The following is a 17544-nucleotide window of genomic DNA, read 5'->3' as shown; positions in this document are numbered from 1 at the left end:
CCCCTTATCTATCACTTTCAGAGCTGTGTCACCATACAGGGCAGTAGAGTAAGATTTACCACTTTTGTGCAGTGAGCAGCTCTTTGCCTTGCACACACGTATATTTTGGTGTGATACTGGAGGAGAGTTATTTAGCTCTGAAGGCCATGACTGTGTATGTCCAGCTTTCAGCAGAGCTGTGCATCAAGTCTATAAAGCATCATTCTTCCACCCCTGAAGTACCCAGCAATAGTCCCCTCACTTTTATTGCTGACAAAATAGGCAACACTTAGATTTAGGGTATATCAACAAGCAAAGCTTTATTGAATTGATACTCAGAAGTGTTACAGTGTGATACACAAGGCAAGGAAAAAAGCAGTGTGTGTTTGTTTTTAAAATCATTGGCTGAAGATACACTACAGTAACTAGTATCTGTTTCACAGTAGTTAGTAACATTTAGGAAACCCTCTTGTTCCTTCTGGCAGGATCTCAGCAGAGCTGGAAGGCATTTTTAGCCCCCTCACTGGGCATGAACAAGGGCACCTGCTCCCTGGCCATACCCAAATCCTTTGGGGCCAAAGTTCTTCGCATAGCAACCTGTGAGAAAGATGAACACACAGTAGCTGAGTCTTCTGGCACATTAAGAACAGCACTGTCTGGGCTAAGCCTCTCAGTGGCTTCTCCTTAGTCACTAGAATATCCCCCTGGGAAGCAGCACTTAGAAACATTTTGTTAAGCTGCATAACTAACAGGACTGTGTGGTCTGTGGAGCTCCCAGCCTACTCTGTGAGAGCAATTCACAGGTCAGGTCTCTGGCTTGGTATCTATTAAGGCATTTGTTGTCATCAAACCACTGTGTGGATCAAGTTTATATCCACAACCACTCAAGAAAGCAGAGCACGATGCTTGATGGCTTGTTTCCTTACTCTGATCAGGCACAGGGCAAGGCTGCTGCTGCATCTCTCAGTATGTGATGTTTTACTTGATGCAGATGTCAATTACATCAGCAGCTTCGGCAATATCTATTCCATGTTTTACTCTGTTCCTATGACTTACAGAGTACTTCCATGTGAACATGAGCCTAAAGTTTCTTATATCAGCAAGATATTGACCATTTGTCCTTGTAAGGCATCTTGAACCATAAACAAATGCTCTTTGCTTCTTTTCTCACCTTTACAATAGATTTCTCCCTCTTTTTCAGTTAGGGTTGTAGATTCTAGGCTTTTTCCACACTTGGCACATCGGAAGCAGTTCTTGTGCCACGGCTAGAGAAAAAATAAAGACAATAGTGTTAATACACAGGATGCCCAAGTTGGTAAAAATCCACATTAATTGAAGATATCTGCATCACTATTGATTAGAGAGTGGCGCAGTGAAAACCAGCTGAAGTGCACCAGTAGCAGACAAGAGCATCTGCATTTCTGTGAGCAGCACAAAGCCCCAGATTCCACCCAGCATCCTGCTCAGAGCAGCACTCTGAAAGGTTTGGGCTTGCTGTGATCAATTCAGAGCACATCTTGGCTCTCCATAGCAAGCGAGTCAGACAGCTGGCAGACTGACATGCAGTTTGACATGGTATTTTCAGAGACCATCCCCCTTCAGATGAAACATTCTTTAGATGAAACATTCGGCCTCCCTCAAAAGCTGCACACCTAAAGATTGTTTCCTCTTCTGGGTGAGAGGAGCTTCTGTCATTTGCTTCAAGTGTCTAGCATGACATGGTATTAAATCTTCACCTCTGAAATCTAAGGTGATCACTCATCACCCTGCATTTCAAATGCTTTTTTTTTCAATTAAGTTGATTGATTTGACTATTTCCAGTGCAAAGAAATGCAATTTTAAGGTAACTGCCCTGCAGTTGGTTCCCTGCTGGGTCTGATATAACACACATTGCTCAATTTAAAGTCCATGTAGCAGGTACAAAACAGCACATACTGTTCCTTACCTTTCCAGCTCCTATTACTTTCTCTGCTGCATAAACAGAATCACCACACCTGGAGCATTTCTCTGTCCCTCCAAACTTCTGAGCAAACTTGGAAGGGTTTGGATTTGTGGTTGGCCGGTGAGGAGAAGGCGTGCTGAAAGAAACAGGACATTTGTTTTCTCTACTCTTTTACTAAATGATCTCTTGCTCTGCTTAGCAACATGGACAGACCAGCACCCAGCACATGGTACAGAATACAGTACTGCTGCAATATTGGAGAAGTTACCAGCAAGGCTATCCAATTACACTTGGTAGGGAAAAAATCAAAGCCACAACAACAAGAAGAGAAAGGCCATGCTTTAAAGGATAAAACGAAGGTACTATAAAGGCTAATTTCTTGAGAGCCTTCCTCTTTTCACTTAACTAGAAGAACTGAGCTCCATTAGAACATGGATTTTTCAGACAGTAAGCTACAAATAATTCTGTTAAGTTCCTGTCCACTGATTATAATCAGGAACCTGAATGGATCACTGGACCTGGCTGCAGAGCATACATCATATAAACGTTAAACAATCATTTGGGAACTTGCCTGAAGCAAGTTGTGAGACATACCTCAGCTTCTTTCCACATGCTCTGCTTTACAGCAGGAACTTAACCAAATCAGAAATGTTTACTATTTAATGTGACTTTTGGTTTTGGCTACAATTAAGCACAATTGGTTCTTTATTTGCCAGTTAAAAATTCATTCTGCTTGTAGTGCCAGATTCTCAGCTGTCCAAATCCATCCCTGCAAGAACCTGTTGAACAGGAGAGCAATGTGAGACCCACAGTCACCTCTGTGAGCTCATGCAATGCTATCAGCAGCTGGCTCATTCATAAGATGAGTGTGTCCTTGCTTGCACTAACTCCTGCTTCTACCGTTCCAACTCACACAGTCACCAGTGGGAGCTTCGTGCAAGGCAGGTTCAATGCCCTGCATTCAACTAGACTGGGGTATTTAGCAGCATTTCTATTCCAAATGTGAACATAAACAAAATCCAGCCCGAAAGACTCCTCTGAAAATAGTACTGAAGGACAAGGGCCATGCATCCCACAACTCAGTTCACTCACCTCTCAGGCTTGATGCCTAGTCTCTCTCCCCTGTCCATGTTCAGCGTGCCTGCCCCTTGGCCATATCCATAACCTTTTGGGCCATACTTTTTCCCATAGCAAGATTTGCAGTAAACTTCTGCATCATGAATTGCTACAGTTGTGCTGTCCAAGTTTTTCCGGCAGACCACTGGTGGTAAAAAAAAAAAAAAAATAAATTAAACTGCCTTAAGGGACTATTTCCATCAGCACACATAGTAAGCCAAAAATCAAGTGAGAAGTGATGTTATGGTTTTCCCTGTCCAAAATTCTTCCCATTAGGCAGTGAGACCACCAGAGATTAGAGGGAGCAAGTTGCTGTTTGAATTTGTGAATTATGCTTAGCCCCATAAAGGGCTCTATTCCCTCCCACCTCTTCATGACTGTGACATTTAAAGCCTGGAAACTTGCCGTGGTTTGATGAACGAGGCTGCTCAGAAACCCAGAGGGGGCAGTCAGCAGTTTCCCTTGACAGATGCCATACAGCATGAAGCAAAAGCCTATCAGTACAGAAGAGCCCCTGCCCTGCCCTTTTGCCCAGGGTGGGGCTGGGAAAAAACCCAAATCTTCAAGGCTTCCCACCTCCCTCCCAACCCCGCCACCTCAATACTGCTTCAGGCCAGAGCTGGGGCTGGTTCACAGCTGACACCAGAGGGGCTGTGCTTTTCTGGCATTCCTGCATTGTCCTCCAGCACAATGCAAGCCCTCTACTCAAGGTTACAGTAGAAGGGAGAACTATTTCCTTCTTAAACCTCCTTTTGTACGCCAGCTGGCATGCTCTTTCCATCTGCAACAGCATTATGCCCATGAAAAAGAATTTGGGGAGAAAAAAATAAATGCCCCCATGAATTATTTTGTTTAAAGATTTTAATATCTGCAAAACACTGGGTGACTTTTGCTTATGGCAATCATTAGCTCCAAGGTTCTTTTTATAAGACACTAATATCCAATAAGTAAATCAATTAATGCATGTTTGTTAAGCCTACGGACTTTAACCCCAACAGAAGTATGCACTAAGGAAAACCATGTATTCAGACACACTAGAGCCATTGTTTGACTGCAAGTTCCAGGTTTCTTTTAATAGTAACTCCCATAAAAGGCTGAAAATGAGGCAGCTGAGGCATCTAATCTTTGTTTTTTGTGACCACTGTAGAGCTCAAGGAAGGGAGTGTAGGTGTGCCGAGGCTCTCAATGCCAGCACAGCACACCAAGGTTAGGCAGCAGACTTAACAGCAAACTTATCTCAGAGGCCCTGCTGTAACTGCAGCCAATATAAGAAGGCTAAACCCTAGCTCTGCCCAAACATATTAATCACCAACAAGTGGGGCAAAAGAGTACCTCGTGTTTGCAATAAGGTAAAATTCTCTGATTCAGACAGAGAGGCTGGCTGCTTGCAAAGTAGGAGCCTCTGATTCACAGAGACCCTTTGTTCCCTTCATCTAAGCAGAGGTATTTTCAGCACAGAAAGCAATTTTCAGTGCCTCACTGGGCTTGTTGGTTGGACTGGAAAATAATGCTTTGGACTCTTTTCATCTGAAATAAACCACAGGCCTCTGTGCCAAGAAAGTTTAGGCTTTTGGCTGTGCTAAAGCATCAACAACTCGTCTGTGCTCCTCTGCACAGGACTCCAGGGCAGCAGTTTGATAACTGTTCCTTCAGCCTCTGCCAGCCCCAGGACTAGCCCCAGCCCAGCTAAGCTCAGATCAGTGCAAACAAGGCTCTGCCACTGGCCTTCCTCTTCTGTATGAGAAACACTTAAGCCAGGTTTGCAGCCTCAGGATCCTTACACTCCTGAGGAAAAGGCTGGCAAGAGTGCAAATGGATGTGCTCTGTTCTGAGACATACATCCCACTCCTGATATGACAAAACCTCTCCAGGAGGTGAGCTCTCCCCTCAGGGCTGCCAAGCCCAGGAAGCACATGGGAAGCAGGAATCATGATGGACAAAGTTACCTCTGGAGTTGCCATTCTCAGTGCCTGGGACACCTCCTGTGGACCAGCCCCTTGCTGCTGTGACCCCCACAGCTATGGCAGGAGAGATTTTGGAGGAGGATACTTACTGCAGAGGAAGCAGCACCGGTGGAAGCTCCTCCCATCGCACTGCACCTCCTCAGCGTGGTAGACGGTGCGGCCACAGGCACCGCATTTGTTGCCACCTCCCCAGTTCGGCATGGTGGTTCTGTATGCCCAGCCAGGCAGGAGGGGAGAAGGGGAGACGTCTGTTAAATGCAGTGTCCTCCATCACCCTGGCCCCAGGACAGCTGGGCTTACAGGCTCCTTTAAACCAGATCTGTCAAGTTTGTGTGGTATCAGAGCATAACCCTGTAATTTCATCCACTGTTTAAAAACGTGACCCTTCCACTGTGTGAGAAGTTTTTGGGACCAGTTCAACTTCCCAGCTCTTCAGATGCCAGACCAGACTTAAAGGCTTAGGCAGGCTCTCTACGGCTATTTGTAAAAGCAGACGAACTGGCAAGGGGAACAGAGACTGCTGCTGCTGAACAGCAAGAAAAACAGAGACACAGTCTTCACGAGCCATGTCCTCTGTCCCTGCCCAGGGATTTTGAGAGTTACATAAATTGGATATGCACAAATTACAGTTACATGCACCAGACTTTACTGTACCTGGAACGAATGCCCTCCCAGATGGATATAATTTCAGTTTCTACGCTTCACTAATGCTGGGCCTCTTGTCTGATAGAAGCAAACCAATTGTGCCAACAATGGCATTTTGTTTTACTGCAGGGCCTGTCATTTGGGATGTGGAACAAGCCAAAGTTCACTTCACCGGAAAACCACTTATTAGGGTTGTAAGAACATTCTGAACTCCTTTGAGATCACACCTGCACTTCAAAGAAGTTTAAGGGAGATAATTTTCCAGGGACTCCACCCTATTACGTGAACTGCACCTTTACCAGGCTGGTATATCAACCAAACCCAACTGCTCAAGTAGCCACAGCTGATTTAAAAGGAAGTGAAACCCCCTCTCATGCATTACTTGCAATGAACACCCAGAAAACTCTGGGGACAGGCATCTCACCCACTGTGTCAACCTGCAGCCTTGGGAACAGTCTCTGACATTAAGCCAGAAGCAGTAGCTGTCCCATCTCAAGCTGATCTGCTCCCTCCAGAGCTCCCCTGCACTCTCTGTCACCACCATCAGCAGCTCCCCTCGGCTCCTCCCATTCCCTGTCTGGGGTTAAAGTTCCAAAGCGGAGCCCTGCCCATCACGGTTGAGATTTCTGGGGCTTTCCTCCCGCCACCGCCGTGAGCTAACGCAGCTGTGTCTGCCGAAGGCTCATCTCGCTGTCAGCCCTGAACTGCCCTTGGCTTGTGACTGCTGCTTAATGCTGCTTTGCTCTCCTGCAGCTCAGCACCACCACCTCCCACCAGCACAGAGGCCGAGAGCAGCCAGACCGGGTTACTGCCTCCAAGAGCTTAAGCCAGCAGAGCTGCTCAGCACTCCAGTGCTCCTTGCCGAAACTCATTTCACACAGGGTTTTGGGACGAGGAGCATGGTTTGCCCACTGGAAGCCCAAAAGGCACCTCCTGCCACCCTACCCCAGCAGCAAGAGCATTCCCTCCCTGCAGAGCTCCCACAGCAGCACAGGCCAGCTACCAGGGAGGGAGGCTGGGAAGGAATTTCCTGGGACCTTCTGACTTTTCTCTGCAAAACTCCCCTTCAGTTGCCCTGAGAAGCTCTGCTAGGCCTGACAGGGAGAAGACAGACACAATAGCATCCCCACACAAAGCCCACAGGCTGCTGCTTTCAGTTAACTCTGCACTCATCCTCTGAGCCAGAAGCAGAGGGCTACCAATCTCCATTGCCCCCCTCATCAACAGAGAGGAACTGGAAGTGCCACTCCAGGGAGCCAGAGAGAAGCACTTGGCTTCAAGAGCTCCTTTCTCTAAGGGACTCTTCTCCCAACGTGTGGGACAGGCCTCAGTGCAGAGCAAGCTGCCTCACACCCCAGGCAAGGCAGAGCAGACTCCCAAATCACAACTGAGAGCAGCAGTTTTGGCTAAACCTGAATTACATGACCCCATCTTGCTTGGTAAAACAAGCATCCCACCCCAGCAGCATGAGCAGCAGCAGTTCAGCAGTTTTAGGGATGCAAGGTAGGACGTGTTCCCAAGTAAGACATGCTGCCAGGTAGCTGCTACAAGACCTTTGTCCAAGACAGGCAGACAGCCATTCATGGCATGTGGGAAAATAAGATTAACCTAAATTGGGGCACCTTAGGTACATTCCTAAGCAACAGCTTAGGAAACTTGCTCAGAGTGGCTGAGCAGTGCCATTTGCACACTGACACCAATTACTGGGATAGCCCTTTGTTTAATACTTCCATGGGATTAGCATCATTACTGCTCCATGGTTTAGCACTAATACACTGACCTAGCTCATAAAATTAGTTTTATGACATTCCCCACTTTGCTTTTGTCATTCTTGGCACAACCGTACAGTCTAAAAATCAAGATTCCATTTCTTTTATCCGAATGCTTGGCTGTGCTACTGCACAGCAGCTGACATCAATCAGAGCAAAGAGCGTCCTTAGCTAGAGAGAAAATACACTGCACAACTATAACATAGGCTGCTTTGGAAAAGGAATGCATGGACTGGGAAAAAAAAGAAAAAAGAAAAGGAGAAGAGATTCCTTTCCACTCTGTGTGCTTTCTAAAACGTAAATGGTATTTGGTACAAGAACTACTTCTGTCTTTTCCTCTCATCGCCACCATGCTCATGTTCTATTGTGCATTTACATGAGCCTACATTATTTTAATCGTTTTGTTCACAAACAATAATTCAGTTTTCATGCACATTAGAGTTGAGGACCTGAATCAGGTTTCTCCAGCTCTGCCCCAGATTTCACATGCAATATTGGGCAACACAGGGTGCACCTCCACCCTCTCTTCCCCGAGAGAGACAGAATACTAGACGACCCGACAACCATTAGCTAAACTTCTGGTAAGGGCTTTGGGAATTCATTAAATGAAAAATAGAAAGCAACTGAAGTCAGTACCCGTCAAGGGTCAAGGTAACCGTATTCTCTTCCAGAAAAGGTATTTCCATTTATCCTCCCCACGATGTTCCTAAGACGCTTGCATGGGAAGAGCGGCACTATTTCCTCAGTTCCTCAGCAGCAGGAGCTCCCTCCTGGCAGCGGTGCTCAGGAGGCGCCTCAGGGGCGAGGGCTGGTGCCCTGCATTGGCTGTGCCCCGGGAGAGCGGCCCGGCCCGGCCCGCTGCCCTCCTCGGCAGTGCCCGGAGGGAGCCTCCTGCTGCCCAGGGCTCCTTCCCGAGCGCCGCGGGCAGCAGGTTCAGACCTCCAGCCCCGCCTCAAGCCTGCCCTGCTCCCTCGGGACTCTCCGGCTAGTTCATGCAGGCCTCTGGGGAGCTCAAAAGCAGCAGTTAAACATCCAGGTGATCTCACTGCCAACACCAATAATTCTGGCTGCCTGCTGCGGCTTGATGGCAGCTGCTTGTACCCAGCACGTCATCCACGGGACAAGCCACGGCAGCCGCCAAGTCCTTTCCGACCCATTTGTTAACAGCGGCTCTGAATCAAGAGACTAAGCCAGCCGCAAGACAGACACACAAGAATTCCAGGCTATCGGGTTATCCTAGACGGCTTTCTCGGGGAAGCCCGGTGCGTGGCAGCTCCATCATCAGAGCAGCGAAGCAACGGGAGCGGGTGAGCGTCGCCCGCCGCTGCCTCCCCAGCCCCAGCCCCAGCCCCAGCTCGCCACCCCCGAGCCCCGCCCGGGCCGGGGCCGGTCTGGCCCACCCTGGCCCGGCACTCACCTCACCTCGACTCGGCGCGTCTCAGCACGGCGCGGCCCCGCGGCGCCTTAAAGAGCCGGGGCGGAGCCAGGAGAGCCCGGCCCCGCTGCCCGCGCTGGGCCGGCCGGGGCAGGGACGCGCTCTCGGCCCTGCCGGGCCGCCCCGGGGGCAGCGGGAGGTGGCCCGGCTGCAGCCTCGGACCGCAGGACCCCGGCTCGCGGTTTTACCCAGTTTTAGGATTTTGCTTGACATACTTGCGAGCTCCGTGACCGTGTTTCCCCAGAGCCCAGGGAAAGGATGCAGGCGTCGGGAAGGAGGTTTCCCAGGACGCGAGGAGCGGGCGAAGGCAGGAACCCGTGCCCGGCTCGTGGGAGCCTCGGGGACTCGGCACCGCAGCTCCCGCTGAACCGCTGCTCCAGTGGGAACTGATTAGGAGGGGCCTTAATATTTTCACAAAAGGCCGGCAATTAGGACATGTCTACAACACGCTGGAGAAAACTGCCTGAGGCTTCAGCTGCTTTTTGTAAGCGTCCCCATCTCCAGTTTCCCAGGGCTGTTGCACACTGGTTCTGTCGGTTTCGGGGTTATGCACAGGGCTCCCTGTGTCTGTGGGAGATTGGGTTTATCCCCTGCTCGTTATTAATCCAATACCGAATCACCTACTCGTTGCCCACAGGAATGCCAGGCAGCACGGGAAAGACCTTTTCACACGCACCAGAGATGGAGCCCCAGGAATGAAGCCCAGCTTGGCGGAGGCAGCACCTAGGAGCCCTCCTGCACAAGCGCAGTGAGGTGGGCTGTGTGCTGCCTGGGGTGAAAGAGACCCCGCCGAGCTGCTGGCACAGACACTGGGTGACATGCCGCTGGGCCCAAACTGCCTGTACTGTGAGATGAAAATGTGAAAATGTGAAAATGACCTCCACACCAGGTCAGAGAATGACAAGGATTACCTCTTCCCTCCCCTTAAAATGTTCTTTTTCCATGTACTGCAGCCTGCATGATGGTGACTACAACTTGCTGAGATTTTTTGCTTTCTGGTTTTTAATTTTCTTTTTTTATTTGTAAAGAATCTTGGATGACCAGACTGTGGGTGATTTATGTGCATCTCGGAGTCCTGCTCCATAAGCAAAGTCAGTATCTGTTCCTGTGGAACAAGTTGGTGCTGATTGTGAGCAAGACCGAGAGTCTGACCTCAAGCATCATAGCAAAAACTTTATGCTAGGCTTCGAGGGAAGTGAGCACTAGGAGAAGCAGAAGTGTTAGCAACTGTTGTTTCTTGATTTGGAGGTTGCATGAAGGGAGAGGATCTCTCAAAGTCGATGAGAGGCTATGAGTCAGAGCAGGCTGACTCGATTTGCTGCAAGAAATGCCTGTGCTCTCTTGTCCAACTTGTCCTGCTCCCAGCCCTGCTGGAACTGTGTATGATGATGCTAAGTTATTTACCATGTCTCCTCGGGCAGCCTCCAGAGCTAATAGATTTTGTCTTTTGATAACATTTCCTACAGACTATACAAAATAAACAGCAGAGGTCCCGATGGGGAGAGAGAAGCTTTGCAGACCTAGCAAGCTCTGACCATACTCACAGAAAGGAAATTCTCACTGTGACTAAGGGGCCATGCTGGTATGAAATAAAACACTTTTCAGTGGTGAGGCACTGCTGAGTGAGCTAGAAGACAGTCTGACATCCAGCATTTCAGTTTCTCATGTTTAGTATTTAGTCAGTTTGTCAGAAACAGAGTAACCATGAGGGTCAGACATAAGTATATAGAGTCCATTACTATAGGAACAATATTAAGGATACATTACTGCAACACTTGGGAATAATACCTTGGAATGAAGAAAAACAAATGAAAGAATGAAAAATTTTAACACATACTTAATTTTTATTGATATGGACTATTTTTATCAATAAATTTTATAAATATAAGTATGCATAAGTATATTTGTTGTCTACAAATACATAGTTATTTGATTTATAAACACACTTATTCTATCTCCTCTGCAGGTCTCTTTTTCTCTGTTTCTTTCCTGAAAGCATAGTTCAGAATTTATTTAAGATAAAGCCTGGATCCAGCCCTGCTGCATTCCTCCTTGCTGTCCTGCACTCCTTCAACCTGTCATCCTGAACATGCCTGCCATTGCCCAAGCAGCCCCACTGCCCCCTCCACCTTCCTCAGCATCCTCCTGCCCTGATCCTATCCTTCCCTGTGTTCCTGCCTAACACCTGCTGTAAGCTACTCTTTCTGACTCACCCAGAATTTCAGATGATGCCTCTACTCACTGACCTGGGGAGAAATTTCCACCTAACCACTGTGGCAGGCCCCTGTAGGCAGCCTGGCTCCTGCAGTCTGCCAGCTTTTTGTCTGGCTTTTGCCATTTTGAGCTCAGCAGGTTATAATTAGGGCAGTTTATCTCTGAAAAGCAGTGTTCAGTTGTATTAACAGCTCCTGTTCCTTTCCCCTGCTGATTCGGCAGCTCGGGGGGCTGGGGGGGTTGGGGGTGTGTGTGTTTCCTCTCTATTCTTCTGCTTCCTTAGCCATGGGAAAGTCCACAAGCTCCACACAAAACTAGTTCTCCCTTCACATGTAAAATTCACCTGAAGCACGTTTGTCACCCCAGAACAAATTTCTCAAGGTTTTAGCCATGCCGTAATTTTATGCAAGGCCTGTTTTCCATGTTTTGAAAAGCTGAGTAAATAATCAGCTTGTTTGACCTAGTTACTTCTCAAAAGACTTGGCACACATCAGCGTACTCAGGTCTTTTGCATCCGCTAAGCACCTTCCACTCACCTGGGATTATTTTATCCTCGTTTGATCTGGTAAGCATGGCCCCACTTCTGCTCATGGCAGAGTCAATCTGCTCTGCTGGTAACCTTTGCTATCATTTTCTGAAAGTTCATTCTTGCTAGTCTAGATTTTACTTTGCAGGGGGTATACTCATATTGTGACACTTTTTTTTTAGTCAAAACTGATTTTATCCAAATACTGTTACTACTGACTGACATTATTAAGTATGTTCTCGCAAGAGCCTGATTTTAGCTATTTTGCCTATTAGGAAAGTTGTTTTGAAGCTAGCATAGAGGTTATTGTTTACCAGCCTGGGAGGTCAGACACTGTGCAGTGCTTCCCATGGTACCTTGGTTAATTTTTTCTCACTGGCCATCCCCCAAACTTGCCCCTAGTAAAAGGGATTTTCAAGTGCAATATCAGCAAGTGAAAAATGAATTTGTGCCCAGCATTACCCAGATTTGTCCTATCACAGAGGGAACTATGTGTTTAGCTAATTTCCTTGTCTAAGCATCCATATGTCTCAACAGTGTTATACATTTATTCTACTATAAATACAATAATGATAAATTTGTGAAGTTTGCACAAATTTATGGAAATATAACAAATGATTCTAGTGTTTACCAGAGCTGTGAGTTTTGGTTTTTAATTGTCTCTTCAAGTCCAACATACAGATAGGGAAAGCATCCTCAGTATGAGAAGATTGTGCTTTCTAAGATTATTGATTTCTTTATTATTGGTCATGTTTTTATTTTATTTAGCTTTAGAGGCTCCAAGCAGAAATGGAGGCAGCTTCTTCACTGCAACAAGTGAGTGCTGGTGGGATTTTAAGGAGATTGAGCAGTGGGTTTTGACTCAGAGGCTCTCAGATTCCTCTCCAGTTCAGTGAAGTTTTTGGGACCCAGTGTTTTCCTGGTCCCCCAGGGAGATGGATCATTCATTCTGAGGGTCTTGCATGCAACACTTCAGACTGATGTGAGACTTATCTAAATGAAACACATGGTTTGCATCTAATCCTAAATACATTTCGCAAGGTAAAGCACAGAGTAGGCTGCCTGTGATGAAATTATCAGATCACAGAGCTGTAAAAACCCAGCAAAACATTGAAGTTACTATACTGAAGTTCTAAGGGTTTGAACAGATGTTTCTGAAAAGTCTGGGGAAACATGAGCTCTGTTTTAGATGCCAGCTCAGCAGAATATGAATACCTGGACTAGTAATGATGTCACCTCCCTGGCAGGAGGCATAATCTAGGCTGAAAGTATTGATTTCTTTAATAAAGCTCAATTTTTTTCACTGTATGCTCACAGGGCCAGTTTACCCCTTGTGTCGTGCTATGGAAAAACCTGCAGGCAAGAGCTTCAGTAATCTCAACCATGTACAAGTTCTGTTGCTGACTGGCAGGATATCATCAGCAGAGGACAGAGTCTGAGGACCCACACAGCTTGTTCCAATAACTCTGTTACTGATTTTGAGGAGGGCAGGGAAATGTATTTAATATTAGATATAAAGCAAAGAGGGGATTGCCAGGTGAAACTCTCTGACTCTGCTGTTTTCAGAAAGCTTCCCAGCTCCATCAGGCTGCTGAGGGAGGTACCTGGATAGCAGATAGCAGTTTCTCCAAATACATAATGTCAAAAAGCTCTGGTTGGGCTAAAAAAAAGAGCCCGCATAATCTTTTTTTCCCTCGCATTGTCCCCTTTCCCAGTAACTCTTAGGACTATAAACCTTTCTGCACCATGCCAGCACCTCTGCATGCAGCTTCTTGTCCTGATAAGAGGAGGAAGCTCAGAGGCCTGTTATGCCAGGGTGTTGCATCACCTGTGAGCAGCCTTCCTCAGAGCCGCTGGCAGTCCTGCGCCGAGCTCCTGCTAAGCGCTGTGAGAAAGAGGAGGGCGGGCAGTTTCCAGGTTGCATTGTGTTGCCATTACGTGAAGTTTCCAGTGTCCTTACATCAAAGGAAAAGCATTTCAGACTCCACAGAAACAGCTAGGGGGTGGTCAGCAGTAAACCCAGCAACGTGCTGATGCTTGCTGCAAACCATTGCTACAAAAGCTGTCCCTGCCCCTGGCAGCACAACACACTAAGATGCAATGGTGCTTTACCTTTCTCAGGCTGGGAACATAGGGTGTAGAGAAAGGAAGGGAAAAAATTGGCAGAAAAGCTGTCCCCTTGAAGGAGAATAAGCTGTTGAGTGTGGTGGGGCTGATAGTTTCTAGTATGTCTCCTTGCAGCCAGCAGTGCTTTAATTACTCTGACTCTCTGCAGAGAGGCTTGGTGGGGTTTTGTTCTCATCTGAACAAAACATGAGCATCAGACTCCTTTTTACTGACTGTAGTGCCAGTGACAAGCACGTGTCATTTGGGAGTGTATGAGTGTGCTGTGAACCCTGTTTTTCTCCAGCAGTAGAAAAGGAAGGGGTAGGTAAACCTTGTCTCACATTGAACCTCCTCAGGGGAGAAAGAGAGGACTCCATAAATATGATTGTGCTTCATTAACAGCCACAGAAGGGGAATAGGACTTTCAACCTAAGAGTGCCTAAGTGGCACCTTAGTGGTGCTTCTAAGGCTGGGTGTGGCAGCAGCAGCAAGAGCCAGCCATAAGATACAGCGCCCCTCTGATCCCTTTGCCTGGAAACGAAGCACCTGAAGCAGGCTCTGTTTAAAAAAAGCAAGGGTATTCTGGCTGCAGGCAGCTTGCCAAGGGAGACCTGTGCCTGATAGCTATTCCCAACCTGCACAGCTCCTGGTTTGGGGCCTAGCAGCTGTGAGTGTGAGCCCCTGTGGTGAACCAGCAGCAGCACTGCATTTGTGTGATGCCTGTCTCCAGTGGATACCAGCTACAGGTGAGGCTGCATTAGCTCCTGCCATGAAAGCGAGCTTCCATTAAGCTCTGGATGGACCCATTTCTGTCTCTGACATATCCCTGGTGTGCAAGATGCATGGCAGTAGCTGTGTGGCCATCTTGGTTTAAAAGATCTGCAAAGGAAGATGGAGAACTTCCTGGAATGGAAGGACACCCCCTCCCTCCGAATTATTGTGACTGCGTGACACAGCAGTAATACCTCACATCTGCATTTTGAAGCTGAACTGCTCACTTCAGTGCCATCTGAGGAGGAAAAAATACTTTGTCAGTTCAATCAGCTAATCTGGTTATTAATTAATGTAGTTATCATCACTGTCTTTTAATTACCTCTATCACTAAATAATATTTGAACCAGTAAAACCAGGTAATAATAGCACCATAGAAATGCTGATTGTATGCAAATGTTTCAGCAAGAAGAGGATATCAGGGCTGAGTGCTTGGAGATGTGTTTGTGATTGTATTAACCCAAAAGCCATTGCAGGGCACAGCAAGCACCCGAGGCGAGCTGCCCAGCAGAAACTGCTCATTTGGGATGCTGTTTTCCCCCACCAGCAGATATATCCATCACCCAGCACTGACACTGGAACTGCCCGTGTCCCTTGGCCCCAGTGCTCATTCCTACTCCCATTCCTGCCCATTCTTTACCCCTCTTATTGGCCACAGCATTAATCAGGGTGCTCAGCAATCCCCAGCTAAAACAGACAGTGCAGAAATCCTACCTAGAGGCAATGCTGCATGGCAAGGAACAAATCACTGCCAGGCACTCTGCTTCTCTGTGGTTCCTTGGGATAGCAATTTACAACCCCTTCCACACACAGCGAGTGAAACAACTGTGCTTGGGAAGAGCACTTTGGCCAGCTCTTGCACATCACACAGTCTTGGCAGTGATCCCTGTTTTCTTGGCACAGACACAGAAGCTCTGGGAGGCTGGGGGTGTCAGAACCTCGCCTGCACGGCGCCGATGGTCAGCTTTCAGTGCTTGGCTGGGTCATTATTGTTAGTGCTGCGTTCAAATTATGGCAACCACTGCCATGTGATGCGTGGTCTGTGACAGCCACACACCGTCCTGCTATGGTAGACCAGTGCCTGTAAAGTACAGACCTCTTTTGCTGAGAAATGTGGGCATAAAAAAGCAATGAAAGAGCTGAAAGGATTCCTATGGAAATTTTATCACTTGGAAAGAAGATCCAGCATCAACAACAGTGAAATTCCGTGGTCAGGAAAAAGCCCAAACAATTTCCAATATTTTCCTTAATTGGATTACAAATGCCACCTTTGGAATACATATTGAAATCAATTATTCTTTTCTCTTTGTTGTGCTGTCAGTTTGTTTTTTACACTTCATTATGCAAGGCAATGAAATGAGGCTGTTGTGTTTCTTATTGATTCTGCTTTGTGTTTGAAGTCAGTTTATCTTCCTAGATGTTAGGCCACAGTAAACAGTTTCTTTTCTAGCACAGATGAGATAGCTATCTGCACAAACTTTAAAAAGAAGGGAATTGCCATTGTCTACTGCAGAGTAATTTCTGGTCTTCCTTGAAGTCTATGTTCTTCCATACACTTAATTAAAAGACATATCATAAAAGATATTGTAGGGAGGTTGGGAAGGCAGCCTGCTTAACCCAGCCCCAAGAGGAGAGTTACTAACAGAGATCGAAGGAGAGGTGGTTGAGATTTATTGTTTAAAGGGCAGGGATTTAAAAAGGTTTTAAAAAAGGAATGTTCTGGAGGTTGTTTTGTAGGCATAAGTGGGGACACTGTGGCAGGCAGAAGAGAAAGTGTCAAGCTTGGAGTGAGCATAGGAAGCAAAGAGAGTAAACAGGGTAAATAGGGGAAGCAAGATGAGTGGTACTAAGGGAAACTGGAAGAGAGATAAGGAGGAAGATAATATGCAAGATCCTAGTGGAAAACATTCTGGAGGAGGAGAAAGAACCAGCATTTAATGCTGTTTGAGACTGGAGACTAACCTAGGGAGACAGTCATTAGCATGAGAGAGGTTTTAGTATTAGCTTAAAAATATTTTTAAATTCAAAAGTTTATTAATTCCAAATTGGTTATGAAATGCAGGAATATGTGTATTTTCTGTATTCTTTGCGAGTTATGCTACTGCTTGTACAGTTAGATTTATCTTTGCTTTTATTTTTTTGTCCTAAGATTTTTTTCTTGCAGCAGTCCAGATGTTCAAAAGCTTTAATAAACAACACATTAATTGGAATTTAAGGATTTAAGGTTGATCTTTTCTTACCACTGAAAGGCCTGTTCTCTTAACTGAAAATAATTTGCACATTTCATTAGAGACTGAATTTTAAGTCAGAAATATATATAGCTTTATCTATCTATGTATCTATCTGGATACAGATGTGGACCTGTTGGAATGGGTCCAGAGAAAGCCAGAACAATGATCAGAGGTCAGGAACACCTCCTGTATGAAGGCAGGCTGAGAGAGTTGTGGTTGTTCAGCCTAGAGAAGAGAAGACCCTAGGGACACCTTATAGCACTTTCCAGTGCCTAAAGGGGGCTGACAAGAAAGCTGGAGAGGGACTTTTTACAAGGGCATGTAGTGACAGGGCAGGGGGAATGGCTTCAAACTGAGAGAGGGTAGGTTTGGTTTAGGTATTAGGAAGAGATTCTTTACTGTGAGGGTGGTGAGGCACTGCAACAGGTTGCAAGTGAAGTTGTGGGTGCCCCGTTCCGGGAAGTGTTCAAGGTCATGTTGGCTGGGGCTTTTTTTGAGCAATCTGGTCTAGTAAAAGATGTCACTACTCATTGGAGGGGGTGTTTTACTAGATGGCCTTTAAAGGTCCATTCCAACTGAAACTAATCTATGGCTCTATGGATGCCTGTAGTTTTTTGATCCTAGGCTATACACAGTATTATTTATTCTCTGTCATTTGCTCAGCACAAGTACACACCCACCAGTCCAATGTAAATCACCCAAACACTTCTGCTCTCAATTGAAAACCCGTAAGTATCATGCTGTACCCTGCAGTTTAATACTATGCTTTGTGTGCACATAACAGCTTCAGTGACATGGTTCAGAGTGGGAGGAACAGCAGAAGGTTTTTGGCATTTCTCTCTCCCA

The 17544-nt window shown here is 46.6% G+C and overlaps 1 protein-coding gene and 1 long non-coding RNA gene across 3 annotated transcripts; one reads left to right on the top strand and one right to left on the bottom strand.

The window, feature by feature from the left end:
• Nucleotides 1-273: 273 nt before the first annotated feature.
• On the bottom strand, nucleotides 274-8908 carry CSRP2 (cysteine and glycine rich protein 2). Of its 2 annotated transcripts, none has more exons than XM_059846875.1 (6): nucleotides 8833-8908; nucleotides 5091-5209; nucleotides 3014-3182; nucleotides 1925-2057; nucleotides 1151-1244; nucleotides 274-576 (listed from the first exon to the last, which is right to left on the bottom strand). In XM_059846875.1, the coding sequence occupies exons 2-6, from the start codon at nucleotides 5200-5202 to the stop codon at nucleotides 500-502; spliced, it is 585 nt and encodes a 194-aa protein (XP_059702858.1). In that variant the 5' UTR covers nucleotides 5203-5209; nucleotides 8833-8908; the 3' UTR covers nucleotides 274-499. The 2 variants fall into 2 exon arrangements, with proteins under 2 accessions (XP_059702858.1, XP_059702859.1); XM_059846876.1 differs by having other exon boundaries at nucleotides 8838-8860.
• A 51-nt stretch (nucleotides 8909-8959) lies between these two features.
• Nucleotides 8960-10738, top strand: LOC132328106 (uncharacterized). Its single transcript, XR_009486689.1, has 2 exons — nucleotides 8960-9334; nucleotides 9488-10738. It is a non-coding gene; the product is annotated as an uncharacterized LOC132328106 (long non-coding RNA).
• Nucleotides 10739-17544: the final 6806 nt, after the last annotated feature.

Source organism: Haemorhous mexicanus, chromosome 5, assembly GCF_027477595.1.
Source record: "Haemorhous mexicanus isolate bHaeMex1 chromosome 5, bHaeMex1.pri, whole genome shotgun sequence".
NCBI classification, from domain to species: Eukaryota; Metazoa; Chordata; class Aves; order Passeriformes; family Fringillidae; genus Haemorhous; species Haemorhous mexicanus.
Note: the sequence above shows the minus strand (reverse complement) of the source record. Positions and strands in the feature narration are given on the sequence as shown.